The sequence below is a fragment of the Manduca sexta genome, chromosome 27 (genome assembly GCF_014839805.1).
Source record: "Manduca sexta isolate Smith_Timp_Sample1 chromosome 27, JHU_Msex_v1.0, whole genome shotgun sequence".
NCBI lineage: Eukaryota > Metazoa > Arthropoda > Insecta > Lepidoptera > Sphingidae > Manduca > Manduca sexta.
Window position 1 is genome coordinate 7856203 of NC_051141.1, and position 20102 is coordinate 7876304.

General features: G+C 34.1%; 1 protein-coding gene across 4 annotated transcripts in view; it reads left to right on the forward strand.

Annotated features, from left to right (window-relative positions):
• Positions 1–311: 311 nt before the first annotated feature.
• LOC115441144 (potassium channel subfamily T member 2) overlaps positions 312–20102 on the forward strand; it is an 86639-nt gene continuing 66848 nt past the window's right edge. For 2 of the 4 annotated variants that reach the window (XM_037443931.1, XM_037443930.1), the window contains exon 1: positions 312–1297. In XM_037443931.1, coding sequence (XP_037299828.1) covers positions 1098–1297 — 200 coding nt within the window. In that variant the 5' untranslated portion in view covers positions 312–1097. The remainder of the gene's footprint in view (positions 1298–20102) is intronic. The other 2 variants (XM_030165777.2, XM_030165778.2) reach the window with 1 other exon arrangement.

A 20102-nucleotide genomic window follows, 5' to 3' on the forward strand; every position in this document is an offset into this window, starting at 1 on the left:
GTATCCAAATTTACGATGTCTTGAGTTCAAATTAGTTCCATTCGCCTTCAGACCATGCAGAATATCACGACGAGTATTAATACAATTGTATAATAATTATTGACAACCTATACTATAAAACGTTACCTATTTTTGACGCCAACAGGCATGGTGATAATGGGTAATATATTATTTATGATTGAGGGAGACAAAAGCGCTACGGTGGCAGGGATTTGAACTACAAAAGACGCCGTAACAGTCGCATCGATCTGCCCCGCCCGACTACTACTTGGGCGCACTTCACTTCGCAGGTTTTATGCTTCGCTCACTTCACGCTTGCCACCTTATGTATGAAACATAGTATCTATACGTTCTCATTGTTTTCTATTCCCATTAACAAAACTTGGTACTGTTTCGCGGCATAAAGGGCAGCAGTTGGAGAACGAAGACACTTCTACAATCAGGCTGGCACCATCGAACCACCATTTGAAAATAGTTATTCTCATATTTGGATTATAAAAGCTTTGTGCCATAATAACAAGTGGATAGTAAACCACAAGCGCGTGTCAAAATATTATAAAACTGGTGAATTATAGTATCTGCATGGTTTGAAGTGGATGTTTGTTATTGTGGATTGTCAGATGCGTACAATTAAAGCGTCAGTTCACGTTAACGTAACAGTGATGAGGTTATAAAAGGTAGTCGTTATTTTGCAGTGCGGTGAAGTGTTATTGATAGTTCTAGTGGCAGAATACATTGAGAGCTAACGAAGTACGAGTGCCTTACTGTCTACGAGTACGTATCTAGCGATATTACATTTTTAGACGAAGACGGTCAGCACCACGTTCCGCCACAGCAAATTACGTTATTCGAATCATTTTCCTACGCGGAGTTCGCCATTGAACATCCGAGGTCAGTCGGTAAAAGCAGCGTCATTGAGTCGAATCGAGGCATCGCCGAGACTGGCTTCAGGAGCGGAGTGTGGCCGCGGCGGGGGAGGCGTGGCCGCCGGCGGCGGCGGTGGCGCCCGCCCTGGCTACGGATATGAAGCGCTCTCTGCGGCGAGCGACGGCAGCGAGGGCGAGCCCGACGACGCACCCGAGTACGCAGCCTTCGAGATGGAACTCTCCGGTGGAGGCGAATCCGCCGAAGGGCCCTCCTCTCGGGGTTCCACCAAAGTCAATTTCCCACCGGAAGTAGAGCTGGAGCGGCGGCCAACGGCCACCGCGGGAGCCGCCATGGCGTACCACCGCGGCCGCGGGAGATCCATGAGTGCTTGGAGTGATATCAGTCGATCTAGCATACGTTTTGAAGAAAGGTCAGTAGCATGCATAATTACGTAGTCGCTTAGTGTAGCTCAATTTTGGATATTTTTGTAGGTACACTGGTGCCTAGATAGTTTTCGAGGTTACATGCGAAATAAAAGGGGCGTTGAAGTGGTGCGTATAGATTTGTGTGCTGGATAGAGGAACATTAATTCATGCCATTAGAGGGCACTCATTGAGAGGAATACATTCAAAATAAGGGATTCTACCTCCACTCACCAATTTTCATGTTACAACAAAACCAACGCCATTCGTATCAGAAATCCTTGTCGCAATCCGTCGTGTTCGGCAGCATCTCGGCATGCGCATTTCGAACCACGTTATACTGCAAGTTTATAAGCAAAAGGTCTTTTAATAAAAGTAAGGAAAAATGAACTCTACATCTCTACTCGTGTGATACACATCAGCTAAATTAAGTATAGATAAAGATATCTGCTTACTGGTGTTTTATATTTATAACTTAGACCATAATAATATTCATTATTACATCTGACGACCATCTAATATGCTAACCCAATTTAATGTGCTAACCCAATTTAATATGCTAACCTAATTTCGAAATATAAACTCAGTAGATCATGCAAATAAAACATTAAAAACGTGTTTCCAAATGCGGTAAAACCTCCATACGTATATTAAATAATTGTTTATATTGATTTTTAACGGCAACATTCATTCATTAATTGACATTAATGTTTAATAAGGGACATAAAGGCCAATATGATTGCGTGGCCAGGCGATATACAATGTGACCTGACGTAGCTGAAGCTGGGCCCTTATTCTGTATGATAGTGTAAACGCGTAACGCGGCCGTGTCATGTTATCTTCGAGAAATGTGCGTGGAATAGTATTCTGTAAGCCAAATTTCTATAGTCCTAAACATGATGCGTTGTGTTACGTGCTTGTTACGCACTGTCAAAATAACGTGCGGGATAGAGAATAAGGCCCCTGGTGTTGACAAAATGACACGCGCTGTTGTGGAACGTAACGCTATAAGAAATGTATCATTAGTATGCTGCGCTTCAATTATTGCGTAATGTATAAATACATCGCATAATAATATTATAAACTCCTGACTATAGGGAAACTAAGGAAAATAGAAGAACTCAAATGGACTAAAGTCAGAAATTATAATATTATTAATACGTAGTAATAATAAGTATTGACGTTTTATCATATAAAATGCTTCATTGTACTTTCTACCGGTTTAATATTTTTTTGCAATTTCTTAGTTGTATATATAACGTTAAAATGTTGTTTGCTTTTTTCTCAGTTTCGTGCCATAAGTTACCAACTACAAAATAAATAAATAAAACTTATGTAAAAATCCGGCCATAGATTTTAATTTGATCGTTATGATGATAAAAATAAAAGTAAAAGGTAAAAATATAATGTCTGCTGTGTACCCTAATGTGAGTCGTGAGAGGATCAAAGTTATTAACTTTGTTTTACTTATGCAAATGTTTTCGAATGTACTGCGCTTCGACTTTGCTTCGAGTGATTTCATTTTATCATTAATACGTTGAGGAAATTTAGCCTGATCTTAATACTAGCCTTTACTCGGAACTTGGCTCGTGTAAAATTATATATTGTAATTGTGTATTCCAGCGGGATAAAAATGTCATTTTCCAGCGATAAACTATCTCTACAAACTATAACTAACTAACTCTACAAATATGTTTCCGATTTTTATTATCACTTCCCAAGAAGCAAATAATTATCAGTAAAGTATTAACAAGAATCCTGAATCGTACAGTTCGCGACTTAGTTGCAGCGCTTATAGAACTGCAAATAAAATATTCTCGTATGTCACTATGATACAACTTTTACACGCATAAAACTCGGTTAGTTATGAAAATGGCTATACATAGAAGAAAAATATTGTAGAGCGCATAAAAGCATTGCAACTTAAGCTTCCATTGGGTCGGAAATATCGGACAAGTATCGATAACGAATTCACTTCCGTACTCAACACAGCAAACGCTGTGATTCCAGTCTCATGCTTCAAGAAGTTACCGTCCTAGTTAGCGTAACAAGTCTTTTTCATGTTTCTTCGTTTACATAACACATCAACAGTTTTATATTTTTTTACAAACAATTGAGTTAATTATATTCTATTACTCTAATATTAAATTTACTATGATAAATGCTAATTAAGACAAAATATAGGTAGTACACACTAAAAGTTCATGATGATAAAAATATCGTTTATACAATGTTGAACACAAAATGAAAACGAGATTCGTAGCGGTGGATTTGAAATATGGGGAACTCAGTTAATCCCATTAAAATAATCATGCATATCTCAAACGGCTAGTGGTTTACAAAATAAAAAAAAAAATAAAGCTACATATTAATTCAATAGTATCAATGGCTGCTGTTTTTGGCTAAAATGGAGTGGAAAGGTCATAAAAGACTGCAATATATTGCTGACGAAAGACAATATAACAGCAAACTGTTGCATATTGAATAGGTTACGATGGCTTCCTTATTTATCGTCGCAAAATTAATGAACACATTAGGCAGCGGCGTGAATCACGACAATATTATGATAGATTGTGGCATCTTACATCAAAACAAAATACAATATAATAAGAGATTTTGAAATTAGAAAATAATGACTTCAGAAAAAAGTGCATCACAAATTGGAAATTCCACCTTTATTGTTACGGTATTGGTTTTGTACCTTTCATCAGTCCGGTATGTATTTCCTCAGTTTTCTGTTACTTAGAACATTCGCCTAGACAAATCATGCGTTGAAGTAGTTACGTATTAGATTACTCAATCAACGTTTCCTATAAACCTGTTGATTTCTGATTCCATCATATTCCAACCATCTGAACACCTAATTATTTTAAATAATTCCAGATGAACATATACAATTCACCAAATAATAATTGATAGATCAAGTATGATCAGGGCATTGCCCTGATCATATAAAGCATCGAGTATAATTAAACCACCATTTGAAACAATAAACGCCACTTTAAACTAAATGATGTTTTCGCCAAATACATTTTTTTGTTTCAGTCAAAATGTATAAACTAATTTCATTAAAAACGAGACAGCAACAACAATAATTCTTTAGTAGAGTGTGAGTTTACAGTGTCAAACCAAAAAATCACATCAGCGTTAACATAAATGAAAACATGCAACAATCATTAAAATAGATAAAGAAAAAAACTACACTAGTACAACGAAGTGCAATAGTAATTATTGTCAATATTAATAATTACATAAAATGTTTAAATACCTGGGTATTAGTGAGTTTTCACCACAACAATGACAAAACAATTACAGGGCGAACAATGCACTCACGCGCTCCAATAATACAGCGGCCTGCATAGCTTCCGGTATTACTTCACACTATGCTTGGCACAATAGACCCTCTTAAGTGAATATAATCCAATTAATATCTCCCGTAATAACTTACCAAAACAAATTTATATTATATTTACGGATATTAAACTGAAGTCTGCTACTTTGCGTTGTTTCTTAGATTCCTTTAGGTAAAATAAAGCAAAACATGATTAATTTATTATACTAAGGTACCTACCTCAAACTTCTTTATTCTTTTAAATACAATGTAGTGATAAAACCCTCTTTAAATAAAATTAAAGATTAAAAAAAAATACAATGTACATTTCAATATATTTTGAAATATCTTAATGCATTATAATCATCTATTAAAAGTAAATGCTGTCACGAACCATATTTTAAAATTAAAAAGAAGAATGTCAATATATAAACGGGAAGTTGGTTGTCACGCGGTAACAGAATCGGTTGGAAGAAAAAGGCTCTCGGGAGCAATTGGCGAGAAAGCATTACAATGATGCGGAAAAAAAGGGTTGCACAAAATATTCAGTTCCAATACAATGAATTATTTTTGGGGTGAGTCAATTTATTTAATTTTACGTATTTTTAAACGCAGACATGATCGAAATGTCCGCACAGCGGCTGAAATCTACAAAAATAAAACTATTAACATTACAGATTTCACCCATATATCTGTATGATTGAAATAATTTTATGACGTGGTACCTAATTAACTCATATTTTTATTATTAAAATATACGTCATCAAAAATCGAGTATAATACAGTAACGCAATATCAAAATAACCCTGTATAATGAATAATCAAAGATATATTATAGTTAATCTCTAAAACTTTATGGTATGTACGCATAAAATAATATAAAGATACGAAATACCTGAGACCGTAGCCAAGATGAATTTCAAAATATTTGACGCTAATAAAAGACATGTTTGGATGTGACATAATATCTTGCCGATAGGTCTAAACGCATAGATATGAAATGTCCTTAGAATATAAGCGCTACAACAAGGAATAAGGATCACTTTAAAGGAACATTTGCCCTTGTTTAACGTTTTCAAAATACTTTTTCCTATTTACAAAATCACACATTTGGTGCTCCGAAAACTTAAAGCCTTTTCTGATACTATGAGCGCATATACATCGAAATCATTACCTTCTACATATAATTATTTCACATACTATCATGTGTCTTCGGACTTCGGTTTTTTGTACTTATACCTTAATGATTTGTGAAATATTCAGCTTCATTTGGAACGGGGTTGAGACTATCGTTCCTGGTTCCCGAGATTGAAACGATTTGGTATTTTACTATGAAAGAAACACAAGTCTATTTAATCAGTGAGTGGCAAGATTTCATAATTTATATTTAAACCGAAGTCAATTTGTAGAAGACTCAACGCCATGCGATATTATTTGATTGTTAGGGAATAGGTCTGTTGTACATTTGGTTAATATAAAAACAATAAGTACATTTATTTATATTAATCATGTCGTGCGTGATGTCAAGGATGTTTTTATTTGAAATCGCAAGAACAATAATAGAAAATGATTGTAATTAAACGTAGGCTTAAAAATTCTAGTTCGATATCTATCGTACATTTTTCGAAAAAAAAGACAAATATTTGTCTTTGATATTTTGCTTTTAAATAATATGTTATTATTGTACCTATGTTTGGTAATTTTTTTAAAATGTTGCTCTGCACCATTATATTACATAACTTATTTTTTAGGCCAATATCTAAGTATAATTAATAATATTTTTTTAATATACCGTATATACATAATAATTACATCAACTCTATATTATACACTGCCCACCACTGAGTACGAGCCCCGTCTACTACCGAGAGGGATATCTTATATTTATAATGAATTTGTAAAATATTTTTTCATAATAACTTTTAACTTACGTGTCAAAAGCTATTGACGTACGCGGTAACATTCAACAGAGGTAATAAATCGTCGCGTTGAAATGAAAATTGTAGCCTTGAGGCTTTATTGACAGAAACACGAATTAAATTGTTTCGAACTTATTTAATAGATTGATTGTGCGGAGTGTAGCTACAGTTTGTTGTGTGAATAATTTAGGTATTACAGAAAATAATATATTACTCACGTACTTCAATACAACTTTGGAATACTTTTCTTAATTTACTTAACTATAACCAATTACCGAAAACATGTAAATATATACGAGGTAGAAAACAAACAAGGCTTTGAAGTTATTCAATAGACTTCCTTTATCATTTATGTTATATTGCCTTAATTCGCTTGTACCTAATTTCATTTTACCGTAAATATCAGAGGATTTCTAATAAACTGTACAACCCGAAACTATTGTACTCACAATATTTTTTTATTTTTCATGTAAATATAAATATACTAACAAGTAACTTTACTATTAAAGGGTCCAGACAATAGTTTCTATAAACCTTTCTAGTCTAAGGTATTGGCACGGTTGGAATACTCGACACAATTAAATCGTAGAAGACCAATGCAATTTGCGTATCCGTTGCAGATGCAAAGATATAAAGAAAGAATAGATACCACTTGTTTACTAAGTACTTTGTATGTAAATCAGACGTGTAATTTTTTACATACCTTCTATTATGCCACGGGAATCCAACTTTAATGTTGTGCACAACGTAAACAAAATCTTTTCTATATGAGAAACATTAGTGTCCAGTCATTTTGTAATCATTGTCCTTTTAAAAGCATTTTTTGATATTGGCATATCTTTTAAAGTGTCTGTCACAACATGTTTAGTTATTGCCAGCTGAGCTAACACGACGATCAATTTAAATTAAGCACCGACTCCTAACAAATATGAAAGATGTTTTTCTTTTGTTGAAAGTTTTTAAGTTCTCTACACGAGAGTATTAACTGTAAATGTCAAGTGAATGTTAAAGTTGTCATAATTTTCGTTAATTCACAGTATTCCCTGATCTAATAATAATAATAATTCTCCAGTATTAACTATTGTAGGGTTAATAAAACAGGTTGTAAGTGGTTCAGTTCATTATTAAATCATTGCCTTTTTAATGAGTAAAGAAAAACGCTCAGATTCTATCCTTATTAGTTTATCACTGAATTAAGTATAGAACCCTGTCACCCATATTGAAAAGATTACCTTATATGAGTCATTAACACTGATTTCAAACAACCCTTGAGTGCAGACTCTGCTTGCTACGATTTTTGATACGTTTGACTGTACTGCTTCTATCTGTTTTTAGGTAATACTTCTATATGAGCCACGACAACCCAAGTTCTATATTCACGCTGGACATCGATGTTCAGTTATGGAGAATCATCATCATTATCATCATGATCATCAAGGATGGCCCCTGTTCAACATGGCCTCCCTCTATAATTATGCATACACCGAACTGTTTGTTACAACGATTCTGCTCTTTTTAACTTTTAATTCTTTATATCGAAATGTGTTATCCATCGACTAGACTTCGTTTTATATCTTTTCGGCTGACGTTGACAGTTCAATATTTTATGTTTTATTCATTTATTTGTTTGTTATGGGTATTTTAATGTGATGTTTTTTCATTGTAACTGCAATTTCCGTAATTATTGGAGATATTAAAAATAAATAAATTAATTAATATTTAATGTATTTTTATCTATAATAGAACGAAATCTCAAAATTAACATATTATTATGAATCTTATGGAGAAAATTCTAGTCTTTACTTTCAGTTGCTTCTAACCACTTTACTTTAGAAATTGAACAGGCTAGAATACAAAAAAAATACGTTCAAGATTATTCCTAAATTTATTCCCATGTTTTTAATAATTAATATAGCTTAGTTCCATAAAATTGATCATATCGATATAAAAAGTACCAAATTATACGGATTAAAATGGTAGACCTATATTAGACACTTGCAGTCTTCATTTAAACCTTATTAAGAGGCAAGATGGCAGGTTTCGACCGAGTAAATTTGTGTTTTAACTAAACATAGCTTTGCTAATTTTTTATAAGTAAGACTGATATTGTGTATAGTCTTATCGTGCAGATTAGACCGGAATAAAATGATGCCTAGCAGATGTTAAATATTTCGGCTCTCAAGGAATACCCCCTTGACAACTGAGTTACGACATTTACGATCTAAAATCCGAGTACAATCAACAAAATCATAATAAAATTCTTTTTACCGCTTTAAATGTTTCCATTGTGGGCCATGGAACCTCTTTCTCCTTTGCTATAATAATAATAGTTTAAGGGCGCTTATTTTCACACCTACTGATAAAAATCCTAGTCATTTTGTGCACAACACAATGTGCAACACGATATAATATTAATGCTAAAAAAAGTAGGTAAAACTTGTGAAATTAATGAATATTTTTTTTTTCATTATGTAGTCTAAACATACCCAATCTTGTCAGACACATACATATAAAGCCCTTCAATCTTTCAAATGTATTTTGATTTGAGTTTATTAATAATTATAATCAATAGATCCATAATATTATTAAATAATATATTATCTCCGCACATCTGGTAGTCGCTATTATTACTGTCAACCGCAAGTTTACGGAGTTAACAAGATTTGGTACCAGCGTGATAGAAGACAGAATAAATTTCGACGCTTGAAAGGCGAATATCTAAGCAACAAATATAGCGAAAATAAATTATATATTGAAATTAAACTAATTTTCGGATTCTATCGCGGTATTGATGTTTTATTTTGAAACGTCGGGAGAAAATAAAACACCAATACCGCGATAGAATCCGAAAATTAGTTTAATTTCAATGTCTAACATTCGCGTAAACATAAGAAATCATTATAAATTATATAAATATTTTAAATCGCCATTTTTTTCTGCGCTATTTGATCTAAGTTTTGTAGGTCGAGGACAATTTTAATGTCTTTATAAAATAAACAGTTGAATTGTTATTGTTGGAGATTGTAACCTTCGTCGTGACTTATTATTTTTTATATGTTCTATTTTTAGAACTAATTGTATTTTGTTTGCCATAGTTACTTCTCTTTAGTCCGAAATAAACACTCATGTCAATAACATCTTTTTACTAACTTTATTTAATTACTAAGAACATATACCATATTTACAACACGTTATCAGCACGAACGCTTAGTTCTTAGATTTTTCACGTTTTTGGTAAAATAAAGTTGAATATATTTTTGTGTGACTAGGAAATAGTAATAGTCTGAAAATGTCACATGAATCTGGAGATGTTTCGAGTGTGAAAAATTCCCTGCGTCGATCACATCTTTTCCATTTCCTTGTTTGAGGATAAAAGATGGATATCCAACTTGGAAGTTCAAGATGCGAAATTACCTTATCCATGAGGATTTATGGGAAACAATCGGTGGATACCCAAATGGAGACACAACCCATGCCTCTACAAAGGTACGCAAAGACGCAAAGGCATTAGCAAAGATATGCTTATCAGTAGAAGGTGCAGCGATAACCCATATAAGATGTGCGAAAACTGCATCTGAGGCATGGACTTGTTTGCAAAAAGCCTTTGAAGATAAGGAATAGGACGAAGATTATTTTTGGAGCGTAGACTGTACAGGTTGAGTCTATCAGAGTTCAAAAATATTGAACTATATATTAACGCAGTTATGTCAACCGCACAGGATCTTGCGGATATTGATGTAGTCATAGAGGACAAGTCTATTGCTGCAATACTTTTGGGAGGTCTAACTCCAAGGTATGAACCTCTCATTATGGCTTTAGAAAATTGCAATGTAGACGTGACTACAGAGTTGGTGAAAACAAAACTGCTTAATGAAATGTCCAAAGATGTGGCTACGTCATTAGACTCTGTTTTTCATGCGAAGAAGAAGCCTAAGTCAATGAAGAAGAATATAGTTTGTTATGAGTGCAAGACACCTGGACATAAGAGACCAGACTGTCCACTGAGAAATAAGAAGGAGAAAGGCAATGCGGTAAATACCAATGATACGATATTTACAAGTCTTAATACTTCTGGAAACCCAAGAAAGGACATAATTTATGTAGATTCAGGTTGTACTAGACACATGACTTCTAGACGGGACTGGTTTCAGAATATCTCGATACAAAATCAAGGTACTGTTACTGTCGCAAATGGAGAACAGATTAAGTGCTGCGGAATTGGAAATATTTCAATAAACACGCCCGAGAACGTGGTCAACAATATTAGTGATGTTGCTTATATACCATAAAAGGTTAGGACATTTGTGTCGTATAGGCATGAACCAACTGAAAAATCACAAGGTAGGTATAAAGTATACAGGAGTAGATAAAACTAGTTGTATCGCTTGCGTGGAAGGTAAACAAGCAAGAAAACCTTTCAAAAGGTTAGCGTTTAATAGGGCTACTTCCCTTTGGAACTGATCCATATGGATTTGATGGGACCGGTGTCTACAACTTCTTTTCAAGGAAATAGATATATGTTGACAATAGTAGACGATTATACGCGAAAAGTGTTTGCTTATTTTATTTCTTCTAAAACAGAAGTCAAAGATATATTTTGTGTGTTTCAATGTTTTGTTGAAAATCAGTTAGATAAAACAATTAAAGCAATTAGGACTGATGGAGGTAAGGAGTTCGTGAATAAAGAGTTTGTTGATTATCTTGCTTCAAAAGGTATTGAACATCAAACAACGACGCCTTATAGTCCTCAGCAAGTTGGAGTAGCGGAACGCACCCATCGTTCGGTTACAGAAAAGGCAAGAACGTTGCTAGCTGAAAGTTCACTACCGAAAGCATTCTGGGAAGATGCATTCCAAGTTGCCATTTACCTTAAGAATAGGTCTCCTCATCGAGCCTTAGGTGGACAAATTCCTTATGACAAATGGTATGGACGAAAAGGTGATCTTAGCCATCTAAAAGTGTTTGGTTGTAGAGCTCTAGTCCATATACCTTCGTGTCACAGGAAGAAATTAGATGTCAAGGCACAGGAAGCAATTTTCGTCGGTTATTCTGAAAATCCAGGCACTTATATTTTTAGGGACCCTGCTAACCCACGAAAAGTTATTATATCCAGAGATGCAACCTTTTTTGAAAATTGCTTTACAGCGCTAAAGCAGAAGCAATCTGAGTCTGTCGCAGAGTCAGAATCTATATTGTTATTTGATGAGCAAAAAGAGATTGAGTCTGAGTTTGATCATGACTGTCAATTCTATGACTGTGATGAGAATATCAGCCCGGCGGCTGAAGCAACTTTACCAGTAAATCTAGAAAGTACAAAAGAGTCAGTGACTCTGGAACAGCGAGAGTCTCTCAGTGACTTAAGGCTGCCTAGTGTGGAAGAAGTGACAGCGAATTTGGAACAGGAATCGCACCCTGAGCGCAGATACCCTTCCAGAGACAGAAAAACAACAAATTTTTATAAAGCTTACAATACGTCAATGGTAGATTCTAATGAACCTACGACATATTACGAAGCTACTCATGCCGATGATGCTGATAAGTGGCAACATGCTATGGTTGATGAGTATAGTTCCTTAAGGAAACTCCATACATGGAATTTAGTAGATAGACCTAACAAAAGGTTATACCATGTAAATGGATTTACAAAATTAAAGGGATGCTTATGGTAATATTACCAAGTATAAAGCGAGACTCGTCGTCAAAGGTTTTCATCAAGTTGAAAGTGTAGACTACAAGGAGACGTTCGCACCAGTGATTCGTCATTCTTCCCTCCGCACGTTGTTTGCGATAGCTGCAGATATGAAGTTGAGAATGAAGCACTTAGATGTCGATACAGCTTTCCTTAACGGAGATTTAGAAGAAGAAGTTTTCATGGAGCAACCTCTTGGTTTTATTCAAAAGGGTAAAGAAAACAAAGTTTGTTTATTGAAGAAATCTCTTTACGGTCTTAAACAGGCACCGCGAGCTTGGAATAAAAAGTTAAAATGAAACGCTTTCTAAAATAGGTTTCATAGGAACTCCTTCCGAACCTTGTGTGTATACTAAACTTTTGGTAAAGAACTTGTAATATTAGGAATCTTTGTTGATGACATAATAGTCTTCTTTAATTCTGATTTGACATTTGACACTGTCAAGAATGATTTGTCGAAATATTTTTCATTAAAAGATCTCGGAATACTGAAATGTTATTTGGGACTACAAGTTGAAAGTGATTCCGAGAGTATAAGGTTGAACCAGCGAAATTATATTCTTTCTATATTAGAAAAATTGAATATGAAGGATTGTAAGGCCGTGGATACTCCATTAATTAAAAAGAATATGGAAAATAGAATGGATGGTCAAGTCGGTGAGTCTTATCCTTATCAAAACTTAATAGGATGCCTCATGTATCTAGCGGTAAACACACGACCAGACATCGCTTACGCCACGAGCTATTTAAGTCAATTTAATACGTGTTTTACTAAAGAACACTGGAATGCTGCTAAAAGGATTCTGCAATACCTAAAAGGTACCCTAAACTATTCATTGGTTTACAGGAAGAATAGAGAAACCTTTAAAAGGGTTTTTTTGTGACGCAGACTGGGCAAACTGTCCAATCGACAGAAGGTCATACACCGGTTATGTTTACAAGTTAAGTGGAGGTCCAGTATCATGGGAATCCAAGAAGCAACCTACTGTTGCGTTAAGTTCGGCCGAGTCAGAATATATGGCATTAGCGTCTGCCACGAAGGAAGCGTGTTACTTACGTCGGTTTATATACGAGATAACAGGTATACTTTGTTCAGTTAACTTAGCTTCTGACAGCCAAAGTGCCATTAATCTTGTTCGAAATCCTGTACACCACAGCAGGACGAAGCATATAGATACTAGGTTTCACTTTATTAGGGAAAAGGTATCTAATAATATTGTTAAGTTAGAATATATAAAAGTAACGATATGCCTGCTGATGTACTAACGAAGGCCCTCGGACCTCTAGCACACAAACGATGTGTAGTTAACTTAGGTTTAGAAACTTAATTATTTTATTTGTTTTGTTTCTGTCACAACTGCGATTAAGGGCGGCTGTTGGAGATTGTAACCTTCGTCGTGACTTATTATTTTTATATGTTCTATTTTTAGAACTAATTGTATTTTGTTTGCCATAGTTACTTCTCTTTAGTCCGAAATAAACACTCATGTCAATAACATCTTTTTACTAACTTTATTTAATTACTAAGAACATATACCATATTTACAACAGTTATGAATCATATTAAAATTGGCCGCTATTACGACCATGCTGGAATAAAAAAGCTTAGTCAATTTAGTCAAGTATATAGCCTACTCAACAGCCGTGAACAGGTGTAATTATAGAATTGTCAATACGGACTGTTAAATTTGTCTGGTAACTGGTAATATGTATCTACCTAAATTTCTTATCAAATTGATAGTGATCAGAGTTTAATGGTCATTTTATTACTATATTATCAAACTGAAGAGCTTTGTAACGGACTAATCTCTGAAATTTGTAGTCTCAATCTGAAAATTATTTTCGTAATAGGCAATTGCTGCCTGCCTTCCAATCTTTATATACTCTATTTATTAGGGCAGGAGCTTGACCCGGGCGAAGGCAAAATTAAAATAAAACGTTTCCCACTAGATGTAAGTATTAATTGATCATTTGCCAATAAAATCAATAATCTTATAATGTAAACGGTTTAGGGGCTCAGGATAGAAATCCTCAATTATGCAACAACTGGTCACCGTAAAATAGGTTTGTAAATAAAAGTGTATTAAGATCCAGTAATGTCATGGAATCACGGTCAAAACCATTCAAAAAAGATCACGGAAACTCATGAACATTTTAGTAAAATTCAGAGAAAACAAAAGGAGAAATATGTTTGAATATTTTTCAAGTTTCACGATGGTGTGAATTAAAAAGGTTAATTCAATGATTCCCGCACTTCACAAAATCCAAATAAAAAAAAAATGACAAAATTCTTAATATTGTAGAAGTAAAGAAATTACATAAAAATCTTTTCGCTTCTCACAGATAACATTTAAATTTAGGTTGAAGAACAGATTTTTCTCTAATATATTTTCTCAATCATAAAACTTTTCAGCTCTTCTGTTGGAAGATTATCTTTTTAATTTATCTACCAAGGTTATTTTCAAACATGCTCTAAGAGATTAAATTTAAGGATATATGCTGACCATGATTCTTCTTCTCCATACGCATTAAGTCCTTCTTCTTTTTGTTTTAGTGTTAATTGCCTCTTGTTGAACTTTATATAACTTAGTTTTTACCTCAGAAAATATCGCAATATGATTATTTTAGCTTTCTACTAGCAATAAGTATTGCCCTAAGCAATGTTTCTTTTTTGTAAAGTTACCCGTGCGTTTACTCCCTAGTTTGGTGGTATTTCTTACTACTGCGGTAAATATCAGGATTAAGAACCCGTCATGTTTGAGCCACAAATTGAAGAAAAATTAATACAAGTTCAACTACTGAGATTTAAATTACCCTGGGCTCTGCTATTATTACTTTAATTATCAATTCATGTTAACGTAACATAGGGGCAATAAATGTTTGATAGTAAAATTAAAAGCAGGACCGAAATATCCAAAAATTGGAAACCTTTCCTACGATATTTCGATTTCATTAAATTAGGACCTATTCGGAAAAACTCAAATGAAACTCCTTAATAAATTAACAGACAAAATCTTTGAGTTTTTCGACTTCCATACACCGGAATAGACAGCAAGTACCTCACATTAAAAAAAATATATTTCAGCTTTTTATTACACTAAAATTTACAATGGAATATATTTTACATAAATACATAAGAGCATTTTGTACAAAATGTAGGTGGACAAAAGGTTAGTTAATTCTCTAAAAGTGAAGAGTGTAAGCTACATATTTTGCAAAAAGGAACCCTCTGAAGTTATAATAAGACGACAATTTCTTTGCAGCTTTACCCCATGATAAATAACTTCCATTCAAAAAGGATTTTACAAGATTATTTTTTGCAAGACATGAATAGATCAAGTAATCTATAATGTAATGAGTTTCCCTTTAAATCTTTTAATACGAACATGCGTTAAGTTTTCTATTACAATAAAGTAGAATGCCTTATGGAAAAAATTAAACAAGATATTTGGAAACCCAACACCAACTACACGCATTGTAAAGTAATTTAACATTACCTGTATGTGAAATAATTGGGTAACAATTCATATTATGTTATTAAAAAATAAACGAGGCTTTTACATATTAGTACTATATTAATGTATGAACATTATAAATTCAAAAAGAAGTAATTTGTAACAACATCACAAATGGGTGATAGTGTAGTTGGGACTGAAAGAGACTTTCGAAACGAATGTCCAAAGGTTCGAAACCCAAGGCACACATCACGGACATTTCAAAATTATCTGTGTTTGCTATAACAGTAAAAGAAAATATCGTGAGGAAATCTACATGGCTACCGTAGAATTCACCCCAAAAATTAAAAAAGTATATGAAGTCTGCTAACCCGCACTAAGCCATCATAGAATACTAAGGCCGAAACCAGAGATACACAAACATTTTTTCCTCACTAACCGCTTTCAAAATTTTGCTGGTTCCGGTGGACTGTTATTTTTTTGGTTACGTAGGAAAAGTGCATTACAACTACCGCCCAGTCATCACGGGGGGCACCTGGCCAATTACATTCGGGTCACCGTGCCTCTTACAATCCCTATCATTATTATCTGCCTACATTGATAGGTAACATTTTAGTACTTTACTATCAAACCAGATATTTTTTTGTGGATCCCCGCTTACGAATTGTGGACCTCCATTTTTTTGTCACGCCCACGTAGGCATTTCAATGTATAATATTCGCGCTAAACATAAAAAAATATGATTATATTAAGTTTTTATTTTTAATCTTTGGATTTATTACTTACTTGATGAACATTTGGTATTAATTGCATTCCTGAGCTATAACACCATAATTTAAGATCTTATTACTGGACTTACAGCTAACTATTACTACTTTCCCGTTCAACCATCTAATATCAATCCAAAACTTAAATAATACTTTATTACTATAAACGTATATATAGCGCTTTATAGTAATATAATTATTACTACAAACCGCTTAAATTCCACGTAGGATATCTCTTTTACATTTCATCTCAGAATGTCCAGTTCGTAGAACACACTTGATTAGTTTGCCTCAAAGAAAACCACACGAGAAGCTTATTGCTCAATGACCACAATATGCCCAAATAATATAGAATTAGTGGAGGATTAAGCATGAATATAGTTTCCCTTTAGCGATGAAGATCTTTGAAACCACGTTTACATTGTTATTGCTTTGAAATTTACACATCACATGAATAATTAAAGAAGCGACGCTGAGGCGACGCTACTATTATTTCAAACAGAGCGCGGTTGTATTTATTGTGTTGGAAAACATTTAATAAAAATATTGACTGAAGGATAAAAAAATGTGAATCATTTATATTATGTATTTTTCTAGACGTTTATTTCGCGTTTCCGTTCGTTTGTACTGGAGTGTGAGAGTAGGTATGAATAAGCTTTTGTATACCTCGCCTTTCCAGTCTGTAATATAAAAATGAATCGCTGAATATCTTGCTAAGCGCAAGTCTCGAGAGCAGCTGAACCGATTTCGCTAATTTTTTATAATATTCCTTGAAGTACGAGGATGGTTCTTACGAAAGAAAAAATGTAAAAATTGCTTTAAAAAATCTAATAACAACACTTCTATATTCCCATACAAAAGATTCGTCATAATACTTAAAAGTCAATTTGATTTTTTAATATCATACCAAAAAGTTTAGGTGTTAGTGGAGGGGTTCCGGGAAGGCAAAAAAACAATTGAGTGACGTCAGTGTCGTATAAACATTAATTTCAATATTCCCCATTTAAGTGTTTTATAATTTTTATTTTTTGACAATGTAATTGTTGAGTTATCAACTTTCTTTTTTTTTTACTGTTACGTGGTTCGCCGGGTCAGCTAATTTTAAATATATATCAAAATTTGTCATATGTGTACATATATGCACTGCGCAGAGAAGATTACTATTAAAACGACGATGGGTATGCAAAATAGTTTTAACATCTTATATGACAGTATTGAATTGTAAGGGCCTTAGAAAACTTTAAGCTTTTGTGTAAGTAAGGGTCTACATTAAACTGAGGTGGATGACATCCTTTTCTCTTCGAATGATAATGCGACTGTGCGATAATAGGTACGCCATATATTTTACATAAACATATACACGTATGACCGATGGTATTCTTTATTCGATCCCCCGACAGATAGGTAAAGCTAATGGTCGAGTGTTCTTATCTATCTTAGTGTATAGAAACACAGATAACCACCAAAAGCAAGCATGTCAACTGGTTGCCACCTAACAGGAAGTGAAATTAGAAATTTTTAAGTTTTTTTATAGTTAAAAGTGCATAATATAAAACCGTTTATTAGTGTGCACATTTAATTAAAATCGGTAATCCTGGCTTTCTATTACGATAAGCTAATAGTAGAGTTCGCCATGGTAGTATATCCTCAGTAGGGCAGGCACACGACGTAGGTACAGGGATATGGGCACATGGGGCGCGGGAGGGCGGCGGCGTGGCGCGGCGAGGCACGGCGGCGGCGGGACGAGGCTGGTCGACTCGCGGAGGGCAGTATCTCGTGGGCGAAGCGAGCTCAAATCACATTTAGTGTTACAGACGGTGTGAAACACACGCCTAACGTCACGGTCGCGTGTTCGTGTCGCTCGTCCGCGCGTCTCCGCGTCCTCGCCGGCGCGTGTAAACACCGTCTAGTATTACGTTCGCGTCGACTAGTGAATTAGTGCAGCTAAACCTATTAGAATATGAATTTATATTTAACCTTAACATGAGAAATAAAAAGTAATCAGAAAATATAAAAACCTAACAAAATAAAAAAACTTGATTAAATAAATTTACTTTAAAATTTTATTTTAATAAGTTTTGTTATTCGCGGATATCCGATATGGAATTAGGAGACGATATATTTTTTATTTATGGACGACATCGGTTTGTATTCTTTAAAGTGAAATTATAAATCACAATATAATATGCACACCTACACGAGAAAAGAAATGTATGCGATCTTATGCTCGTTGCACTCATTATGTTTTGATATTTCTTGCCCTAGAGTCGATATGAACTTCGCTATTTATATATTATAAAAACTGCGGACATAATTGCATGAGTTTGTTATGATCATAAAAGCATTTGTTGCTAAAATTACAATCATCCATAAATCTACATTTGTGTAAAATGATAAGCATGTCTCTTTCATTGTTTATTTACGGTTATCAAAATACATCGCGCATGCGAATATCCTGAGGTCAACAATACCAAAACAATAGTCGGCTATAAAAATAGACTGTTGTAGAGCGACAGAGCACTCAAGGCGTCCGTTTTCTCCCTGCTTGTAGCTCACGACAACGCTGTAGCGCAGACACAGCCTTTGACTAATTTTATTCCATTACTTAAATAGCCCATTGCGTTTATCTAAGGTAATGTCTCAGTATATTGTTTTGTGGCGCTGGTTTACAAGATCTTACGAAGGGAGGGAATCTTAAGAAGTAAACAATTGTCACGTAGACATATTTTTGAAATATAAATATTATATATGCATGAAGAAATACTTATTTAATGGTTTTATATATATTATAGGGCCATGGTGAATTTTTGCTAGACATCTCTAAAAGCCTGTCTTAACAAATAATAATTTATTAGAATAAGAATATTGTAATTGACTTATATTAAATAACGAAAGTTTCTAAAACAACAATATTGTTAATTTTTTTTGGTTACCTTACTAAGAATACGTAACTTTCAGAGTCGCTATGTTTCAAATATTATAACATTACAGCACAGACGACCATGCGGCTAGGTGAGAGATAGTGTTTCGCTGTAGACGGGTTTCTTGACATGTGGATAGGTCGGCACGACCGAGTTAGTAACACCGTCTTACAGTAAATCAACTTTGATTTTGTGTCACATTATTGATAGTACAAAAAAAAGTACTATCGCTTATTTTTTTCCTTAATATTTGGTGCTACATTTATAAAGGAGTTTCTTTTTTACTTTAGAATATTTCACTAACATTTGTAGGGCACCATAGAACACCATTGTTATCGTTCAGTACATAGATGTTGATATATCATTCAAAAAAACAAAAAAAAACTGTATTTGTCACGGGCTTTTTATTCAAAAGTCACTCATGCCTGCCTATAAACGGTAAATCAGTGTATTGAAGAGTATGAACAAGCAGGCCACTGACATCATCACTCTGCGACATCAGATCTTAATTCCCACATCGCCGTGGAATCGATATGGATTCAATTTCCTTTAAACCGGAACACAACGTTACTTGCTCAGTCCTGTTTTGCGGCAAAGTTAAATAAATCTTATTATATTTCAGACCGATTGAGAGACGAAAGCCCCTAACCAGTTAGTAATCCATCTCCGTGATTAAACGACATGTCAAATTAAAAATTGAAACTAGTCTATAGAAATGTTTTGTAATAGAA